This window comes from Salvelinus alpinus, chromosome 1 (genome assembly GCF_045679555.1).
Source record: "Salvelinus alpinus chromosome 1, SLU_Salpinus.1, whole genome shotgun sequence".
In the NCBI taxonomy this organism is placed as follows: domain Eukaryota; kingdom Metazoa; phylum Chordata; class Actinopteri; order Salmoniformes; family Salmonidae; genus Salvelinus; species Salvelinus alpinus.
In genome coordinates, this window is record NC_092086.1 from 78,525,653 (window position 1) to 78,547,403 (window position 21,751).

At 45.1% G+C, this 21,751-nt stretch overlaps 1 protein-coding gene across 4 annotated transcripts in view; it reads left to right on the top strand.

The window, feature by feature from the left end:
* Positions 1-21,751, top strand: part of arhgap32b (Rho GTPase activating protein 32b) — a 202,670-nt gene that overhangs the window by 98,320 nt on the left and 82,599 nt on the right. For all 4 annotated transcript variants that reach the window (XM_071327266.1, XM_071327283.1, XM_071327292.1 and 1 more), the window contains one exon: positions 9,245-9,329. In XM_071327266.1, coding sequence (XP_071183367.1) covers positions 9,245-9,329 — 85 coding nt within the window. The remainder of the gene's footprint in view (positions 1-9,244; positions 9,330-21,751) is intronic.

Below are 21,751 nucleotides of genomic sequence, written 5' to 3' on the forward strand. Positions count from 1 at the left end.
CTTAAAAGAAAATCCATTGCCTACAGTCTGAAGGAAAGGCAGCATGTGCAATTTGGGCAGCGTGCGCTGCAGATACCAAATAGATGATTATTGAGTTGCGACTGTGTGAAATGTAGAGGCCCAGCCAGGCATATATTTTATTATTCAATTGTGGGAAAACATTGTTTGGAAAGCATATGGCTATTTCTGTAAAAATAAGTCAATGAAAAGACTGTAATCTGTGTCAGGTCTAAATCAGTCCCTGATTGGAGGGGAACAATGAAAACAAGCAGTGAGTTTGAGGGGTCTAGACACACCATTCTCACCACTGTATCAGTGGCAGTCAGTGCCGTTTAAGATGAGGGAGGACATTTTTTTTTTTTCATGAGCATGGGCTTATTTCTATTACATCATATTGGATGACTCTCATTTAATTTTCCAAATCAAAATGTATTTCTCACTTGTGCCGAATACAACAGGTGTAGAACTTACTGTGAAATGCTTACAAGCCCTTAACCAACAATGCAGTTCAAGAAATCAAATCAAATTTTATTTGTCACGTACACATGGTTAGCAGATGTTAATGCGAGTGTAGCGAAATGCTTGTGCTTCTAGTTCCGACCATGCAGTAATATCTAACAAGCAATCTAACAATTTCACAACTACTACCTTATACACACACAAGTGTAAAGGAATGAATAAGAATATGTACATAAAAATATTTATGGATGAGCGATGACCGAACGGCATCGGCAAGATGCAGTAGATGGTATAGAGTACAGTATATACATATGAGATGAGTAATGTAGGGTATGTAAACATTATATAAAGTGGCATTGTTTAAAGTGACTAGTGATACATTTATTACATCCAATTTTTAACTATTAAAGTGGCTAGAGATTGAGTCAGTATGTTGGCAGCAATCACTCAATGTTAGTGATGGCTGTTTAACAGTCTGATGGCCTTGAGATAGAAGCTGTTTCTCAGTCTCTCGGTCCCAGCTTTGATGTACCTGTACTGACCTCGCCTTCTGGATGATAGCGGGGTGAACAGGCAGTGGCTCGGGTGGTTGATGTCCTTGATGATCTTTTTGGCCTTCCTGTGACATCGGGTGGTGTACGTGTCCTGGAGGGCAGGTAGTTTGCCCCCGGTGATGCGTTGTGCAGACCGCACTACCCTCTGGAGAGCCTTACGGCCCGACAGGATGCTCTCGATTGTGCATCTGTAAAAGTTTGTGAGTGTTTTTGGTGACAAGCCGAATTTCTTCAGCCTCCTGAGGTTGAAGAGGCGCTGTTGCGCCTTCTTCATCACGCTGTCTGTGTGGGTGGACCATTTCAGTTTGTCCGTGATGTGTACGCCGAGGAACTTAAAACTTTCCACCTTCTCCACTACTGTCCCGTCGATGTGGATAGGGGGGGTGCTCCCTCTGCTGTTTCCTGAAGTCCACGATCAGCTCCTTTGTTTTGTTGACATTGAGTGTGAGGTTATTTTCCTGACACCACACTCCGAGTGCCCTCACCTCCTCCCTGTAGGCCGTCTCGTCGTTGTTGGTAATCAAGCCTACCACTGTAGTGTCGTCTGCAAACTTGACGATTTGAGTTGGAGTTAAGAAAATATTTACTAAATAAACTAAAGTAAAAAATTAAAAGTCACAAAATAAAAGTTTATAACAATAACGTGGCTATATACAGGGGGTTTCAGTACTGAGTCAATGTGTGGGGGTACAGGTTAGTCGAGGTAGTTTATACATGTAGGTTGGGGTAAAGTGACTGCATAGATAATAAACAGCCAGTAGCAGCAGTGTAAAAACAAGAGGAGTCAATGTAAATAGTCTGTGGCAATTTGATTAATTGTTCAGCAGTCTTATAGCTTGGGGGTAGAAGCTGTTGTGCCTTTTGGACCTAGACTTGGCAACTCTTATATAGGTCCTGGATGGCAAGAAGCTTGGCCACAGTGATGTATTGGGCCGTACACACTACCCTCTGTAGTGCTTTACGGTCAGATGCCGTGCAGTTGCCATACCAGGCGGTGATGCAATCGGTCAGGATGCTCTCGAAGGTGCCGCTGTCTAACTTTTAGAGGATTTGGGGACCCATGCCAAATCTTTCCGTCTCCTGAGGCGGAAAAGGTGTTGTTGTGCATTCTTCACGACTGTCATGGTGTGTTTGGACCATGATAGTTGGTAAGGTGGACACCAAGGAACTTGAAACTCTCGACCTGCTCCACTACAGCCCCGTCGACGTTTCCTGTAGTCCACAATCATCTCCTTTGTCTTGCTCACATTGAGGGAGAGGTTGTTGTCTTGGCACCACACTGCAAGGTCTCAGCCTGTAAGGAGGTCAGTCTCATCGTTGTCGGTGATCAGGCCTACCACTGTTGTCGTCAACTAATTTAATGATGGTGTTAGAGTCGTGTTTGGCCACGCAGTCGTGGGTGAACAGGGAGTACAGGAGGGGGACTAAGCACGCACCCCTGAGGGGCCCCAGTGTTGAGGATCAGTGTGGCAGATGTGTTGTTGCCTATCCTTACCACCTGGGGGCTGCCCTTCAGGAAGTCCAGGATCCAGTTGCAGAGGAAGGTGTTTAGTCCCAGGGTCCTTAGCTTAGTGATGAGCTTTGTGGGCACTATGGTGTTGAACGTTGAGCTGTAGTCAATGAACAGCATTCTCACATAGGTGTTCCTTTTGTCCAGGTGGTAAAGGGCATTGTGGAGTGCAATAGAGATTGCGTAATCTGTGGATCTGTTGGGGCGGTATGCGACTCGGAGTGGGTCTAGTGTTTCCGGGATGATGGTGTTGATGCGAGCCATGACCAGCCTTTCAAAGCATTTCATGGCTACCGACGTCAGTGCTACGGTGCGGTAGTCATTTAGACAGTTTACCTTAGTGTTCTTGAGCACAGGGACTATGGTGGTCTGCTTGAAACATGTTGGTATTACAGACTCGGTCAGGGAGAGGTTGAAAATGACAGTGAGGACACTTGGTCCGCGCATGCGCTGAGTACACGCCCTGGTAATCCGTCTGGCCCCGCTGCCTTGTAAATGTTGACCTGTTTAATGGTCTTGCTCACATTGGCTACGGAGAGTGTGATCACGCAGTCGTCCGGAACAGCCGGTGCTCTCACGCATGCTTCAGTGTTGCTTGCCTCGAAGCGAGCATGAAAGGCATTTCGCTTGTCTGGTAGGCTCGTGTCACTGGGCAGCTTGAGGCTGTGTTTCCCTTAGTAGTTCGTAATAGTTTGCATGCCCTGCCACATCCAACAACCATCAGCGCCGGTGTAGTACGATTCAATCTTAGTCCTGTATTGATGCTTTGCCTGTTCTGGGTGAGAGACAAATTTTAGGTGATATAGGGTGTAATCATTAGTCCAACAGTTGCAAACAAGCGTTTCTATTGGACAAATTCAGGTATGTTTATCCCCGTTTTGTTCTGTTTGCTTGCGCTTAAGAAATGTTTTTCAACAGAATCGGCGGAATGAATACAACTCTGATCACACGCAAACAGAGTTCACTTTCATAACAGCCACGTTGTATTCCTTCTCTTCCCTTCGCTTGTGGACTTCAACGCATCCGCTGTATGTGACCAGGCGAAAAAAACGTTCCAAGCCAAACTGCTACACACAGCCTACATCGTTGTCACCATATTAGCCGAAGAAATTAATTTGTTAAAAACTGTTCAACTATTGTCCATCGCTCTTGAGTCAACTACTTAACACATTTTATACACTGCAGTGCTAGCAAGCTGTAGCTTATGCTTTCAGTACTAGATACATTATCTGATCCTTTTATTGGGTGGACAACATGTCAGTTCATGCTGCAAGAGCTCTGATAGGCTGGAGGACGTCCTCCGGAAGTTGTCATAATTACTGTGTGTAAGTCTATGGAAGGGGGTGAGAACCATGAGCATACTAGGTTTTGCATTGAAGTCATTGTACCCAGAGGAGGACGGAAGCTAGCTGTCCTCAGACTACACCATGGTGCTACCCTACAGAGTGCTGTTGAGGCTACTGTAGACCTTCTTTGCAAAATAGTGTTTTAATCAGTTATTTGGTGACGCGATTATATTAATATAGTTTTATCTAAAAATTATTACTTTAAATGTTTTACAATTGAAATGTTTATGAAATTTACTGAGGAGGATGGTCCTTCCCTTCCTCCTCTGAGGAGCCTCAACTGTCCTGTGTATATATGTATTTATATTCTGGACTCGTTCTGATATTGCTCTTTCTCATATGTCTTCATTTCTTGTTCTTTAAAAATATATATTTTTGATCATGTATGTATTTTGTTTTGCTAGATATTGCTGCATTGTTGGAGCTAGAAACATAAGCATTTCGCTGCACCTGCGATAACATCTGCGAAACTGTGTGTGTGACCAATACATTTTTATTCGATTTCTCTACCTCTCACTCTCTCGTTATGTCTCTCAGACCTGGCCCTTTCTTTCCCTCACTCGCTTACATTTTTCAGTTTCTATCTGATTTTATCTAGTTTTGCCCTCTTCCACCACCCTCCTCTCTTGTACCATCTGTTTTCTTCTTCTCTATCCCCCCACCTAGGGCTGTGGTAGTCATAATATTTTGTTAGCCTGTATGAAGAAAATGTATTTCAGAAGAACAGAATATGAGTTGGCCAACTGTAGGCCTATGGTATCAAATACATTTTTATTTGTCACATGCGCCGAATACAGGTGTAGACCTTACAGTGAAATGCTTACTTACAAGCCCTTAACCAACAATGCAGTTTTAAGAAAATACCCCCCAAAAATTTAAAAGTAAGAGATAAGAATAACAAATAATTAAAGAGCAGCAGTAAATGACAATAGTGGGGCTATATACCAGTGTCGAGGTACTTGAGGTAATATGTACATGCAGGTAGAGTTATTAAAGTGACTATGCATAGATGATAACAGAGCAGCAGCAGTGTTCCCGGGGGGGAATGCAAATAGTGTGGGTAGCCATTTGATTAGCTGTTCAGGAGTCTTATGGCTTGGGGGTAGAAGATATTTAGAAGCCTCTTGGAAAAATTCACATTTCTTATATTAAGCAAAACAGACAGCACATTACATTTTTTAAAACATTTTTACGGATAGCCAGGGGCACACTCTAACACTCATACATAATTTAAAAACAAAGCATTTTTGGTTAGTGAGTCCGCCAGATCAGAGGCAGTCAGGATGACCAGGGAGGTTCTCTTGATAAATGTGTGAATTGGACCATGTTCCTGTCCTGTTAAGCATTTAAAATGTAACTAGTACTTTTGGGTATTAGGGAAAATGTATGGAGTAAAATGTACATTATTTTATTTAGGAATGTAGCGGAGCAAAAGTTGTCAAAAATATTAACGTAAAGTACAGATATCCCCACAAAAAATGTATGTAGTACTTTAAAGTATTTTTACTGAAGTACTTTACACTACAGCCATTATTAAATGGGCAAGGGGAATAAAGACTCATCTGTATGCACTCGAATACCAAATGGAGGCTTTACCGCTGGTCTGTTTTGTTGGCTACTTGGGTTTTATAGCAGAGCATGTGCTTTATGAGCAGCAGAGAAATACATATAAGAACCCTTAACTCACTCCATGCATCAACCACTGTTTGAGGAGCACGCTCTCGCTGCCTGACTGTTGGATGTTCCGTCCAAATTCTGTATGCAATGGGCACTCAACCAAGTGAAATCATTTTTTCACATCGAGACATACACTATGCAGTGCATTTGGGAAGTATTCAGACTCCTTAACTTTTTCAACATTTTGTTACGTTACAGCCCTATTCTAAAATGGATTAAATAAAACATTTTCTTGAGCAATCTACACACAAATACCCTATAATGACATCTTATTTACATAACTATTCTTTGCTTTTAGACTTGAAATTGATCTCAGGTGGACCCAGTTTACATTGATTATCCTTGATGTTTCTACTACTTGAGTCCACCTGTGGTAAATTCAATTGATTGGGCATGATTGTGAAAGGCACACACCTGTCTATATATGGTCTCACAGTTGACTGTATATGTCAGAGCAAAAACCAAGCCATGAGGTCAAAGGCATTGTCCGTAGAGTTCCGAGACAGGATTGTGTCTCGGCACAGATCTGGGGAAGGGTACCAAAACATGTCTGCAGCATTGAAGGTCCCCAAGAACACAATGGCCTCCATCATTCTTAAATCGAGGAAGTTTGGATCCACCAAGACTCTTCCTAGAGCTGGCCGCCCAGTCAAACTGAGCAATTGGGGGAGAAGGGGCTTGGTCAGAGAGGTGACCAAGAACCAGATGGTCATTCTGACAGAGCTCCAGAGTTCCTCTAGGGATGAGAGAACCTTTCAGAAGGACAACCATCTCTGTAGCACTCCACCAATCAGGCCTTTATGTTAGTGGCCAGATGGAAGCCACTCCTCAGTAAAAGGCACATGACAGCCCGCTTGGAGTTTGCCACAAGGCACCTAAAGACTATCAGACCATGAGAAGCAAGATTCTCTGGTCTGATGAAACCACGTCTGGAGGAAACCTGGCACCATCCCTACGGTGAAGCACAGTGGTGGCAGCATCATGCTGTGGGGATGTTTTTTAGTGGCAGGGACTGGGAGACTAGTCTGGATCTAGGCAAAGATGAACAGAGTAAAGTACAGAGATCCTCGATTTAAAAAAGAAACCTGCTCCAGAGCGCTCAGGACTTCAGACTGGGGCAAAGGTTCACCTTCCAACAGGACAACGACCCTAAGCACACAGCCAAGACATTGCAGGCGTGGTTTGGGGGCAAGTCTCTGTCCTTGACTGACCCAGCAAGAGCCCGGACTTGAACCCGATCGAACATCTCTGGAGAGACCTGAAGTTAGCTGTACATCAACTCCTCCTGTCCAACCCGACAGAGCTTGAGAGGATCTGCAGAGAAGAATGGGAGAGACTCTCCAAATACAGGTGTGACAAGCTTGTAGCGTCATACCCAAGAAGACTTGATGCTGTAATCACTGCCAATGGTGTTTCAACAAAGTACTGAGTTAAAGGCCTAGAATACTTATATAAATGTGTTATTTCAGTTTTTATTTATAATAAATTAGCAAAAATTTCACTTTTTGCTTTGTCATTATGGGGTATTTTGTATAGATTGAGTAAAAAAAATGATTTAATCGTTTTTAAAATATGTCTGTAACGTAACAAAATGTGGAAAAAGTCGATGGGTCTGAATACTTTAGGAAGGCGCTATGTATACAAAAGCATGTGGACACCCCTTCAAATGAGTGGATTCGGCTGTTTCAGCCACACCCATTGCTGACAGGTGTATAAAATTGAGCACACAGCCATGCAATCTCTATAGTCAAACAATGGCAGTAGAATGGCCTTACTGAAGAGCTCAGTAACTTTCAACGTGGCACCCGTTGTAGGATGCCACGTTTCCAAAAAGTCAGTTTGTCAAATTTCTATCCTGGTAGGGCTGCCCCGGTCAACTCTACGTGAAGTGGAAATGTCTGTGATCAACAATGGCTCAGCTCTTAAGTGTTAAGACTTAAAACCACACAAGTTCACAGAATGGGACCGCGGATTGCTGAAGCGCGTAGCGCATAAACATTGTCTGTCCTCGGTTGCAACACTCGCTACCGAGTTCCAAACTACCTTTGTAAGCAACGTCAGCACAAGAACTGTTCGTCGGGAGCTTCATGAAATGGGTTTCCAAGGCCAAGGAGCTTGGCAGTCCAACGGACGAGTCTGGGTTTTGGCGGATGCCCGGAGAACGCTACCTGCCCAAATGCATAGTGCCAACTGTAAAGTGTGGTGGAGGAGGAATAGTGGTCTAGGGCAGTTTTTCATGGTTCATACTAGGCCCCTTTGTTCCAGTGAAGGGAAATCTTAACACTACAGCATACAATTACATTCTAGACGACTCTGTGCTTCCACCTTTGTGGCAATAGAGCCCTGAGTACCAGACCATTAGGACCTGATGGTAGTTAGCAGGTTGGGTACTACCAAAGCATGTCCAGAGGGCATAAAAGGAGATGACCGTGACTCAATCATCACGTGGAATTTTACTGCGGTCATGACTGCTGGTGTGGCAGTAATACAGTCATCGCAACAGCCCGTCCCCCACCCCCTTTGCACTCTGACCTCAACCCCATCAAACACTTTTGGGATGAATTGGAACGTTGACTGTGAGCCAGGCCAAATCGCCCGACCTCACTGATGCTCTACTTGTTATAGCAGCAAAGGGGGACCAACTCCGTATTAGTGCCCATGATTTTGGAATGAGATGTTCGACGAGCATGAGTCCACATACTTTTGTTCATGTGGTGTATTTCACTAAACTGTTGGCAGCCCGTCTGCTCGCTCCAGAAAGGAATGAAGGAGAGAGGAGATGGAAACGCATCGTGTTGAGATATACTGTATAGCTAAAGGTAGGGTGTCTCCAGGCCCAATTACTATTCAATCAAATACAAATTCACTTTCTGAATTCTAACTGTAAGCCGCCCTGCACAATCAATGAACCAACAGCATCGCCTATATGTTATTTTCCCAACCTCATGGATAGAAATGTTGAAGCGTAGCATAAGGTAACCAAGTCCAGACGGTATCCATAATAATACAGTTCACGCTCAAAGGCGATTCTTAAAATAGAATAATCATTTCAGAGTATAGGCTAGACCAACTATGTACCAATGACATCTTAAATCCTTTTTGTTTTATGTTTTTCTGCCATGCAAAATATGCGGTAGGCAATGTATTGTATAATGGCACAATGATCATTTTTATATTTTTGGGGCCTGGGCTCATAAGCCTATACATATGCGCTAATATGCGTATGGCTGTTTTGAATGAATCATCACCTTAGAAAGCGCTGTGTATTTCATTGTTATGTTTTTGAAACGACATCCATGTTTTACACTGTTTCAACCCGCTGTTGAACTTCTTTCTTCAAATTGATCATCACAGTGAGGTTAGTTTTAATGTATGATAGGCCTACAGTTTTGATGAGATTTTTTGATTGCCTGTGCATTGATGTCAGAGTGGTTAGAGGGACAATAGAGCCCTGAGTACCAGGCCATTGGGACCTGATGGTAGTTAGCAAGTTGGGTACTACCAAAGCATGTCCAGAGGGCATAAAAGGAGATGACCGTGACTCAACGGTCATGTGGAATTTTACTGTGGTCATGACTGCGATTGTGGCAGTAGTACGGTCATCGCAACAGCCCGTCCCCCACGCCCTTTACACTCTTCATTCTCTGACAGGCCCTTAGGCCTGGCTTCGTCCTAACCACTGTCTGTCTCTCTTTCAGATTGTCCTTTACCAAAGGCCACTTCCCCAAGCTGGCTGAGTGCGCCCACTTCCACTACGAGAACGTGGACTTTGGCGCCATCCAGGTAAGCAAGCACTTAGCAGGGCACTATGGATGCTGCAATGTTGTTCATAAATGGTGAATCATCTGGTGTGTCAAGGTACCTGCCTTGGTTGTGATATGATATATTTATATTGCAATGAAAACTGTGGAGTTGTTTTGAGTGGAATATCACTGTATAGCCAGTGCTAATCTTTGCTGGTTACATAGTTCATGAAGACATTTTGCCAGTGGTATTAGGTGGTTGTGATTTGCCCGTAAATCTTCATAACATTGTTAACAATCCTGAAAGAATGGTAGGAGAGACCTTGCTGTGTGGCTGTATTGAGCATGTTGTGTGTGTGTGTGTGTGTATGTGTGTGGACCCCTGTAGCAGAAGAGGCCTCTGGCTCAAGGAGAAATGGAAGGGATGTTAAGTGTAATTAACATGCCTCACCAATGAGCAGCACCAGCTGTTGTTGCTTTCTCCCCTCCCCACCCAAACATGACATTAAGAGGCCTTCCTGTACGCCATGAATCCTACACTGGCTTCCTCTCTCCTTGCCTCCTCTTTTCTTGTCTCCTCTTCTCCTTGTCTCGCTTTAAAAAATTATACTTTAGCATTGAGGTAATTTTCCTTCCATTGCCTAGAAATGTATTGTAGAAGATCTTAGTGCGAAAGAGCTTTTATGTTTTTGGGAAACTCGCCCCTGATGTGAAAGAACCGGAGAAGTGGAAGCAAATTCCCCACAAATTCCCCCAGCGCTGATGAAGTAAGAAAGCAAAGATGTTGTCTCTCCTTTGTCAGCACGTTGTTACAGGTAGACCCTGTGTTAATAGTTGGCTATGTTTTCCGGTGGGTTGTACTCTGTCGACCAAGCATTTATCCTTACAAAATCTGATATTGGTTTCTGTTTACTATACTGTATGCAAAGCTATCCAGCATCCATTCTAAACTGAGAATAGGAGGGAAGCAACACCGAGCGGCAAGTAGTACAAATCTCCTAATCCAAGTCTTTATATCAGAATGTTTATCTACGTGGCAAAAATCCACACACATTTGCATGAGAGGCATTTCCACCAGTCACATCTGCACTGTTACCCAATGGATATTACATCATAAATCCGCTATACGTAATGCTTAATTCCCACTTCTGCCGACTCCTTCCTCTATTGAGTGCTTCTCCATATGGTGAAAGGAGAGGTTTATTATCTGAGCCTGGCCCAATGGCTCCCTCCCTGTGCAGACTGAGGAGACACACACACACAGAAGGGGCTGCAATGCCACCAGGGAACCCAGAGCTCCACAGTTGTTGTGATGCTAGAGAGGATTAAGGCTGTCGGATAATGGAACGCTCACACACTGATCATGATGCACGCACTCACGAGCACATGCACACACGTCGGCAGGAAAACGAGCGGTTCGGCGCATTTGGCCGGTAACCGAAAGGTTGTTGGTTTGAATCCCCGAGCCGAGTAGGTTAAAAATCTGCCAATGTCCCCTTCAGCAAAGCACTTAACCCTAAATGCTCCTGTAAGTAGCTCTGGATAAGAGCAACTGCTAAATTACTAAACATGTAAAATTATAGACAGTAGATCTGCAAGAACTGGGAGAGGACCAGAACATTCTGAATCCTGTTATGATAATATTTCAGAAGTAGCGTGGAAACTCTCATCCCCTCGTTTGTGATGAATGTTGATGTAGTTCTTTTCCGCGTCCAGTAGAGGTCAGCATTGTCTCAGAATTGTTAACGCAGATAGACTCCAGGAAGATGATGTAGCGTCGTGGTGGGCAGAATCCTGCATTGACTTTCCACTTTCTCTCCACCAGGAGGCTTCACTAACCAGCACAATCACATCGTGATACTAAAAAATTAATTAGCATCATTCTAAATCACCATTGGCTAAAGAACAAGTGTTCCACACAGATCATTTACATTCTGTGATTCTATATGCAATTCTATGCTTCTGCCATTCTCAGATGGCATGTATGGCTGCTGTTTTCCCAGCTGGGTTTCGTCTACTCTATGCTGGCTCTGTTCCTCTGTGGCTGCTCGCTGCATTTCAGCCTGACTCGTGGTGGTTTTAGGAGTGCTTTGTAATTACGGCTCCCTTTTGTATTACTTCCCTGGCCTGCATGTTTTCTGCATTGGTTTCTTCAGGGTTGGTCGGTATGCCAAGGTTTCCTCTCCCTGTGAACAGTCACACTGTCGTGTGTAACTGTATCCTGCTGTCATCTTCACTGTTAGGACAGACAGAAACCCTATGTGAAGACCCGAAAAAAGGCCTCCTTCCTTCCATTTGTTCTTCACATATCTTGAAGTATCTCTGATCTGAAAATATCTCTGATCTGAAATGAAAATGATTTATTCAAAGAAAGAGGGTGCGTTTTATTCACACAGGGCTCTTTGTCCTGTTTTCACCAAAGACCACACTAGATCAGCGGTTGTTGGAGGAAAGGACGGGGGGAGAGGAAGGTAAACCTTTGGAGTGAGGAGGAGGATTTGGGAATAGAAGCTTATTGATTGAAAACTCTGATGTATTGGGAATCATTGAAGACAGGCTGGCTTTTGACAGCAATCTCTTAATTGGTAATGATTCTGTAAAGGCCAGTAAGATAATGCGTTTCCACCCGACAAAGATTTTTTGTAGTTCAGCCAAGAGGGTTTTTGGTAACTGTCACTGTCTGTGAAATGATTCTATCTCGCCCATAGACCTGTTTGCCCCTATAGGTACAGCTGAATGGGATACACTGGTCCCAGTTTCCCCTTTGTCTAGAATTTAGACTTGAAGCTCTAACAGTAGGTTCAAACCAAATAGTTCATCCTTATTCTAACCTAATGTCAGACAGTGACTGAGCAGCAGGCTTCATAGAAAGCCAGCCATTTAAATTTCCGCCCATCAATTGGTCTCGTAAGCAGTTTAGTATTGACACTTTCATGTCACCCACAGACAGACATGTCAGCCCCTCTCTCGGATATTAGGCTACTTAAGGTGGTCCGCGTCTGTTCAGTGGGGGTTACCTAGTCTTCTTTCGGCTTTTATTTGTTAGTCTCACCTAAATACACTATATACAAAAGTATGTGGACACTCCTTCAAATGAGTGGATTCGGCTATTTCAGCCACACCATTTGCTGACAAGTGTATAAAATCGAGCACACGGCCATGCAATCTCCATAGACAAACGTTGGGAGTATAATGGCCTTATTGAAGAGCTCAGTGACTTTTCAACATGGCACCGTCATAGGACGCCACCTTTCCAACAAGTCAGTTAGTCAAATTTCTGACCTACTAGAAAGTTGACCTGCCCCGGTCAACTGTAAGGGCTGCTATTGTGAAGTGGAAATGTCTAGGAGCAACAATGGCTCATCCCTGAAGTGGTAGGCCACACAAGCTCATAGAACGGGATCGCCCAGTCCTTAAGCGGGTAGCGTGTAAAAATCGTCTGTCATTGGTTGCAACACTCACTACCGAGTTCCAAACTGCCTCTGGAAGCAACTTCAGCACAATAACTGTTCTTTGGGAGCTTCATGAGATGGGTTTCCGTGTTCAAGCAGCCGCACACAAGCCTAAGATCACCATGAGCAATGCCAAGTGTAGGCTGGAGTGGTGTAAAGCTTGCCGCCATTGGACTCTGGTGCAGTGGAAACACGTTCTCTGGAGTGATGAATCACGCTTCACCATCTGGCAGTCCAACGGACCAATCTTAGTTTGGCGGATGTCATTAGAACGCTACCTGCCCTAATGCATAGTGCCAACGGTACATTTTGGTGGAGGAGGAATAGTGGTCTGGGGCTGTTTTTCATGGTTTGGGCTAGGCATACAACGATATTCAAAAGGATTCTGTGCTTCCAACTTTGTGGCAGCAGTTTGGGGAAGGCTCTTTCCTGTTTCAGCATGACAATGCCCCCGTGCACAAAGCGAAGTCCATACAGAATTTTTTGTGGAAGAAATTGACTGGCCTGCACAGAGCCCTGGCCTCAACCCCATCTAACAACATTGGGATGAATTGGAACGCAACAGTAGTAGGCCTGATTACCAACAATGACGAGACCTCCTACAGGGAGGAGGTGAGGGCCCTGGGAGTGTGGTGCCAGGAAAATAAAGAACCTCACCCAATGTCAACAAAGCAAAGGTGAGCTGATCGTGGACTTCAGGAAACAGCAGAGGGAGCACGCCCCTATCCACATCGACAGGACCGCAGTGAAGGTGGAAAGCTTCAAGATCCTCGGCGTACACATCACTGACAAACTGAAATGGTCCACCCACACCGACAGTGTGGTGAAGAAGGCGCAACAGTGCCTCTTCAACCTCAGGAGGCTAAATTTGGCTTGGCCCCTAAGACCCTCACAAACTTTTACAGATGCACAATTGAGAGCATCCTGTCGGGCTGTATCACCGCCTGGTACGGCAACTGCACCCCCTGCAACCGCAGGGCTCCCAGAGGGTTGTGCGATATGCACAATGCATCACCGGGGGCAAACTACCTGTCCTCCAGGACACCTACAGCACCCGATGTCACAGGAAGGTCAAAAAGATCATCAAGGACAACAACCATCTGAGCCACTGCCTGTTCACGCCGCTATCATCCAGAAGGCGAGGTCAGTACAGGTGCATCAAAGCTGAAACCGAGAGACAGAAGATGTTTTTATCTCAAGGCCATCAGACTGTTAAATAGCCATCACTAGCACGTAGAGGCTGCTGCCCTATATACAGAGACTTGATGTCACTGGCCACTTTAATAATGGAACACTAGTCACTTGAATAATGTTTACATATTTTGCATTACTCATCTCATATGTATATACTGTATTCTATACTATTCTACTGTATCTTAGTCTATGCCGCTCCGACTTTGCTTGTCCAAATATTTATATAATCCATTCATTTACTTTAGATTCGTGTATTGTTGTGAAATTGTTAGATATTACTTGTTAGATATTACTGCACTGTTGGAGCTAGAAACACAACTGTTTAACTACACCCGCAATTACATCTGCTAAACACGTGTATGTGACCAATAAAATTTGATTTGAACGCTGACTGCGAGCCAGGCCTAATCGCCCAACATCAGTGCCCGACCTCACTAATGCTCTTGTGGCTGAATGGAAGCAAGTCCCCACAGCAATGTTCCAACATCTAGTGGAAAGCCTTCCCAGAAGAGGAGGCTGTTATAGCAGTTAAGGGGGGGCCAACTCCATATTAATGCACATGGCTTTGGAATGAGATGTTCGACGAGCAGGTGTCCACATACTTTTGGTCATGTAGTGTATTTGGGACATGGGTTTTTCAGCATCACATTTGAGGGCAGCACACACAAAATACATCTGAGGTTGACAGCTGGCCATTGTATGTGGCAACTTCAACAACCATTCCTTGTTATTTATTTTACATTTACCCAAATTACATACACACAAAATGAGGAGGAAACTTTACACGTATGTGTGTGGCTGCTGCAGCTGCACACAATGGAGGAATTGTTTAGCTTGGGATCACTCATTATGGAGGCTTACCGTTCAGCAGAGGGCCAGTGTTTAACCTGGCAATGGGCTGGGAAACCCCAATGTTCTCGCTCTCTTTCTCACACACATGCACACACACACACACACACACACACACACACACACACACACACACACACACACACACACACACACACATTCTTTTTGGAACGACAGAGCCACAGAGCTGACGTGTGCACCATGTGCGCACAGATGCATTTACCCAGAACTGCGGTGCGTGTCTGTCTGTCTGCACCAGACTATCTGCTATAAACAGAAGTGTCGTCCAAAAGGCAACACCCCCCCCCCCCCAACTCACTGACTCAAGGCTTCACACTCTCTCACACAGGACGAGAATGTAGACACCTTACTCTGCAGTCGGCTAGACCCTGCTCCAGCCTGTCTCTCTCTTTCTCCCTCGACCCTGCTCCAGCCTGTCTCTCTTTCTCCCTCGACCCTGCTCCAGCCTGTCTCTCTTTCTCCCTCGACCCTGCTCCAGCCTGTCTCTCTCTTTCTCCCTCGACCCTGCTCCAGCCTGTCTCTCTCTTTCTCCCTCGACCCTGCTCCAGCCTGTCTCTCTTTCTCCCTCGACCCTGCTCCAGCCTGTCTCTCTCGTTCTCCTTCGACCCTGCTCCAGCCTGTCTCTCTCTTTCTCCCTCTCTCTCCGCCTCTCTACTCCCCACTCAAAGCCAACCAGGTCAGTGGACACATGATAGCTAAGCCCACAGCCCCCTCTGACTGTCAGACAAATGCTGGGAAAGAACACTTTCACTACAACGCCAGCCACTCTCCTCTTCCAGCCTTACTGTATATCTGTAACTCTACACTTTCCTCTTCCTACTTCAACACATACTGCTGCCGCGGTCATCCCCCTCTTCAAAGGGGGAGACACTCTAGACCCAAACTGTTACAGACCTATATCTATCCTACCCTGCCTTTCTAAAGTATTTGAAAGCCAAGTTAACAAACAGATCACTGACCATTTCGAATCCCACCGTACCTTCTCCGCTATTCAATCTGGTTTCTGAGCTGGTCATGGGTGCACCTCAGCCACGGTCAAGGTCCTAAACGGTATCATAACCGCCATTGATAAAAGACAATACTGTGCAGCCGTCTTCATCGACCTGGCCAAGGCTTTCGACTCTGTCAATCACCGCATTCTTATCGGTGGACTCAACAGCCTTGGTTTCTCAATTAACTGCCTCGCCTGGTTCACCAACTACTTCTCAGATAGAGTTCAGTGTGTCAAATCGGAGGGCCTGTTGTCCGGACCTCTGGCAGTCTCTATGGGGGTGCCACAGGGTTCAATTCTCGGGCCGACTCTTTTCTCTGTATACATCAATGATGTCACTCTTGCTGCTGGTGATTCTCTGATCCACCTCTACGCAGACGACACCATTCTGTATGCATCTGACCCTTTAGACACTGTGTTAACAAACCTCCAAACAAGCTTCAATGCCATACAACACTCCTTCCGTGGCCTCCAACTGCTCTTAAATGCAAGTAAAACTAAATGCATGCTCTTCAACCGATCGCTGCCTGCACCCGCCCACCCATCTAGCATCACTACTCTGGACGGTTCTGACTTAGAATATGTGGACAACTACAAATACCTAGGTGACTGGTTAGACTGTAAACTCTCCTTCCAGACTAATATTAAGCATCTCCAATCCAAAATAAATCTAGAATTGGCTTCCTATTTCGCAACAAAGCATCCTTCACTCATGCTGCCAAACATACCCTCGTAAAACTGACTATCCTACCGATCCTTGACTTCTACGATGTCATTTACAAAATACCCTCCAACATTTTACTCAGATTACATCCAATTTGCTATCACAGTGCCATCTGTTTTGTCACCAAAGCCCCATATACTACCCACCACTGCGACCTGTATGCTCTCGTTGGCTGGCCCTCGCTTCATATTTGTCGCCAAAACCACTGGCTCCAGGTCATCTACAAGTCTTTGCTAGGTAAAGCCCCGCCTTCTCAGCTCACTGGTCACCATAGCAGCACCCACCCGTAGCACGCGCTCCAGCAGGTATATTTCACTGGTCATCCCCAAAGCCGACTCCTCCTTTGGCTGCATCTCCTTCCAGTTCTCTGCTGCCAATGACTGGAACGAATTGCAAAAATCACTGAAGCTGGAGACTCAGATCTCCCTCACTAACTTTAAGCATCAGCTGTCAGAGCAGCTTGCCGATCATTGCACCTGTACATTGCCCATTTTTGTAAATACCTCGTTCCTATATTGTTATTTATTTTTTGCTCCTTTGTACCCCAGTATCTCTACTTGCACATCTATCACTCCAGTGTTTAATTGCTAAATTGTAATTATTTTGCCACTATGGCCTATTTATTGCTTTGCCTCTCTAATCTTACTACATTTGCACATACTGTATGTAGACTTTTCTATTGTGTTATTGACTGTACGTTTGTTTATCCCATGTGTAACTCTGTGTTTGTCTTGGCCAGGTCACAGTTGTAGATGAGAACTTGATCTCAAATGGCCTACCTGGTTAAATAAAGGTGAAATAAAATGAAATAAAAAATACTGCAGCTGGTGCAGCGCTTATGCTAGCTTCTTAGCTCTTTTAGCGACGAGCGCCACTAAAATGACAAGAGTTTGAGACTGGGTCTAATATGAAAGAAGCTATATGTTTACATTCTATTAGTATGGCATATTATTGTACAGTGCATTCGGAAAGTATTCAGACCCTTTGACTTTTTCCACATTTTGTTACGTTACAGCCTTACTCTAAATCGGATTAAATCGTTTTTTCCCCCTCATCAATCTACACACGATACCCCATAATGATTAAGCAAAAATAGGCTTTTAGACATTTTTGCAACTTCTTGGGTATGACTCTGCAAGCTTAGCACACCTGTATTCGGGAAGTTCCTCCCATTTTTCTCTGCAGATCCTCTCAAGCTCTGTCAGGTTGGATGGGGAGCATCGCTGCACAGCAATTTTCAGGTCTCTCCAGAGATGTTCGATCGGGTTCAAGTCAGGCCTCTGGCTGGGCCACTCAAGGACATTCAGAGACTTGTCCCGAAGCCACTCCTGCGTTGTCTTGGCTGTGTGCTTTGGGTTGTTTTCCTGTTGGAAGGCGAACCTTCGGCCCCAGTCTGAGGTCCCGAGCGCTCTGTAGCAGGTTTTCATCAAGGTTCTCTCTGTACTTTGCTCCATTCATCTTTCCCTCGATCCTGACTAGTCCTCTAGACCCTGCCGCTGGAAAAGATCCCCACAGCATAATGCTGCTACCACCCTACTTCACCATACAGAGGGGGCCAGGTTTCCTCCAGATGTGATGATTGCCTTTCAGGCCAAATAGATCAATCTTGGTTTCATCAGACCAGAGAATCTTGTTTCTTATGGTCTGAGAGTCATTTAGGTGCCTTTTGGCAAACTCCAAGCAGGCTGTCATGTGCCTCTTACTGAGGAGTGGCTTCCATCTGGCCACTATACCATAAAGGCCTGACTGGTGGAGTGCTGCATAGATTTGGCCAATTATGCGCCGCCCTATGTGATTCCCAATCACGGCCGGTTGTGATACAGCCTGGATTCAAACCCGGGTCTGTAGTGACGCCTCTAGCACCGAGATGCAGCGCCTTAGACTGCTGCGCCACTCGGGAGCGCAGATGGTTGTCCTTCTGGAAGGTTCTCCCATCTCCACAGAGGAACTCTGGAGCTCTGTCAGAGGGACCATCTGGTTCTTGGTCACCTCCCTGACCAAGGCCCTTATCCCCAAACTCCCCCAATTAGGAAGAGCCTTGGTGGTTCCAATCTTATTCCATTTAAGAATGACGGAGGCCACTGTGTTCTTGGGGACCTTCAATGCTGCAGACATTTTTTGGTACCCTTCCCTAGATCTGTGCCTTGACACAATCCTGTCTCGGAGCTCAACGGACAATTCCTTCGACCTTATGGTTTGGTTTTTGCTCTGACATGCACTGTCAACTGTGGGACCTTATATAGACAGGTGTATGCCTTTCCAAATCAAGTCCAATCAATTCAATATTCCACAGGAGGACTCAAATCAAGTTGTAGAAACATCTCAATGATGATCAATGGAAACAGGATGTACCGAAGGTCAATTTCGAGTCTCTTATCAAAGGGTCTGAATACTTGTGTAAAGGTATTGTTTTTTATTTTTTAACTTTGCACACATTTCTAAAAACCAGTTTTTGCTTTTTCATAATGGGGTATTATGTGTAGATTTATGTGGGAACATACTAATTTAATCAATTTTAGAATAAGGCTGTAACATAAAATGTAGAAAAAGTCAAGGGGTATGTATACTTTCCGAATGAACTGTAGGCCTGTATATTTATATAGTCAAGAAACAATCTACAGTTGAAGTACCTTTCCCTTAACAGTGTAACTAAAGTCATCAGGCACTTCCAAGGGGTACTTTCTAATTATGTGTTTAAGTAGGCTATACAGGTACCAACACTTCCACCACGCTGATCCTCAACACAGGGGTTCGTGCTCAGCCCCCTCCTGTACTCCCTGTTCACTCATGACTGCACGGCCAGGCACGACTCCAACACCATCATTACATTTTCTGATGAGATGGGCCTGATCTCCGACAATGAGACAGCCAATAGGGAGGAGGTCAGAGACCTGGCCGTGTGGTACCAGGACAACAACCTCTCCCTCAACGTGATCAAGACTAAGGGGATGATTGTGAACTACAGGAAAAAGAGGAACGAGCACTCCCCCATTCTCATCGACGGGGCTACAGTGGAGCAGGTTGAGAGCTTCAAGTTCCTTGGTGTCCATATCACCAACAAACTAACATGGTCCAAGCACACCATGACAGTCGTGAAGCGGGCATGACAAAACCTATTCCCCTCAGGAGACTGAAAATATTTAGCATAGGTCCTCAGATCCTCAAAAGGTTCTACAGCTGCACCATCGAGAGCATCCTGACTGGTTGCATCACTGCCTGGTATGGCAACTGCTCAGCCTCCAACCGCAAGGCACTACAGAGGGTAGTGCAAACGGCCCAATACATCACTGGGGCCAGGCTTCCTGCCATCCAGGACCTCTATACCAGGCGGTGTCAGAGGAAGGCCCTAGAAATTGTCAGACTCCAGTCACCCTAGTCATAGACTGTTCTCTCTGCTACCACACGGCAAGCGGTACCGGAGTGCCAAGTCTAGGTCCAAGAGGCTTCTAAACAGCTCCTACCCTAAGCCATAAGACTCCTGAACATCTAGTCCAATGGCTACCGAGACTATTCACATTGCCCTCCCTCCACACCACTGCCCCTCTGTTGTCATCTATGCATAGTCACTTTAATTAACTCTACCTACATGTCCATACTACCTCAACTAACCGGTGCCCCCGCACATTGACTCTGTACCGGCACCCCCCTGTATATATTGTTTTTAATTTTTATTGCTCCTCTTTAATTACTTGTTACTTTTATCTCTTATTCATATTTTTTGGAACTGGACTGTCGGTTAGAGGCTCGTAAAGTAAGCATTTCACTGTAAGGTCTACTACACCTGTTGTATTCGGTGCATGTGACTAATAAAATGGGATTTGATCTCCTATAAGCACATGTTATTGGGTCAAGGTAGACTATAACCATATGCCATATTAATAGAAGGTGTCCATAAAGCTGCCTAATTTCTCTGTTGGGTAGACCCGGTCTGCAGTAGTGCACTATGTAGGGAATATGGTGCCATTTGGGATGCAGTCCCAGTCTGCTACTGTGTGATTTATTGAAGAGGCCTATCTGATGCGCATTTAGTTTAATCCAGCTGATATTAGCCATCAATCTTCTTCGTCTCACTCCTTCAGGGCTCAGCGTCCCTCTCGCTGGAATCACAGTCCGTCTGTTCCGCCTGGTCCAGACTCTAGACATACACACACCTCTGTTTCCCCTCACTATGAGGTAGTTAGGTCCTCTCTCTTTTCTCTTGCTCCAAATCACTGGCAATGGGACTCTGCTGTTGAATGGTGAGAGCACCTCAGCAAATGAGCAAATAGGCCCATTGGTTTTGTAAGAGTGTGGTCTGTAGACTCCAAGAGTAGGATTTATTTGACCACATGAGCAAAAGGTCCGTATGTATTTAAGCACGTGTATGCATTCGATAACATTAGGTGGGTTGATCACTTAGGGGCTGGGATTAAACCAAATCTTTCCTTATATTAGTTCATAAATCAGAGCAGAAACATGAAGGATCGGGGCAGCAGCTATTTCCTACAGAGGCTGCTGTGTGGACCAGATTGTGCCGATCGATACATTAACATCCCCCACTTCCTATGAATAAATAGCTGACCGACCGCTCAGAAAGGACAGGAGATTTAAGGCTATCCTTTCCCTGCAGCGGTGGTGGATGACAAAACAAGAGAAGAGAAAAAGCAGACTGGAGGGGGGAGGACAGAGCGAGACCCATAGACCATGGTTGTCTGAATAGAGGACGAAAAAGAGAGGGAGAAGAAGGTTATGAAGAGGGATAGATATTGCCCTTACTTGCCCTTTCTACATACACCCCACACACAGACTCTCCTCTGAATAGAGGTGGGAAAATGCTGACTTGTCTCCACCAGGAAATTGCTGGATGTTTTTGAGGTTAAGTTGTGCAGTATTGGGTGGTTGGTTGGTATGAAGATGTGCTGTGTGAGAACTGTCCCGGAGTGTTCAGGACTCAGGGGGTTTCTCAGGGGGTTTGTAAAAGCCTTAGACTCCAGCTACGACCATCAATCTGTTTGACAGCCCTGAGGCAGAGTTTGCCCCCCCCATAACGGCATAAGTGTATGCAGTTGAGCACCTTAGAATTTAGTGTGTGTGTTGTAATACGTCTTTCCATCTGTGTGTGTTTCTTCCCGTTTGGTTGATACAACATTTGCCATGTTTAAGCTGGGTGTGTTTGTCTCTGTCAGTGTGTCTTTGTTTGTGTTTCTGCAAGTCTTTATCTGTTTTGTGCGTGCATTTGTGTGTGTTTTTGT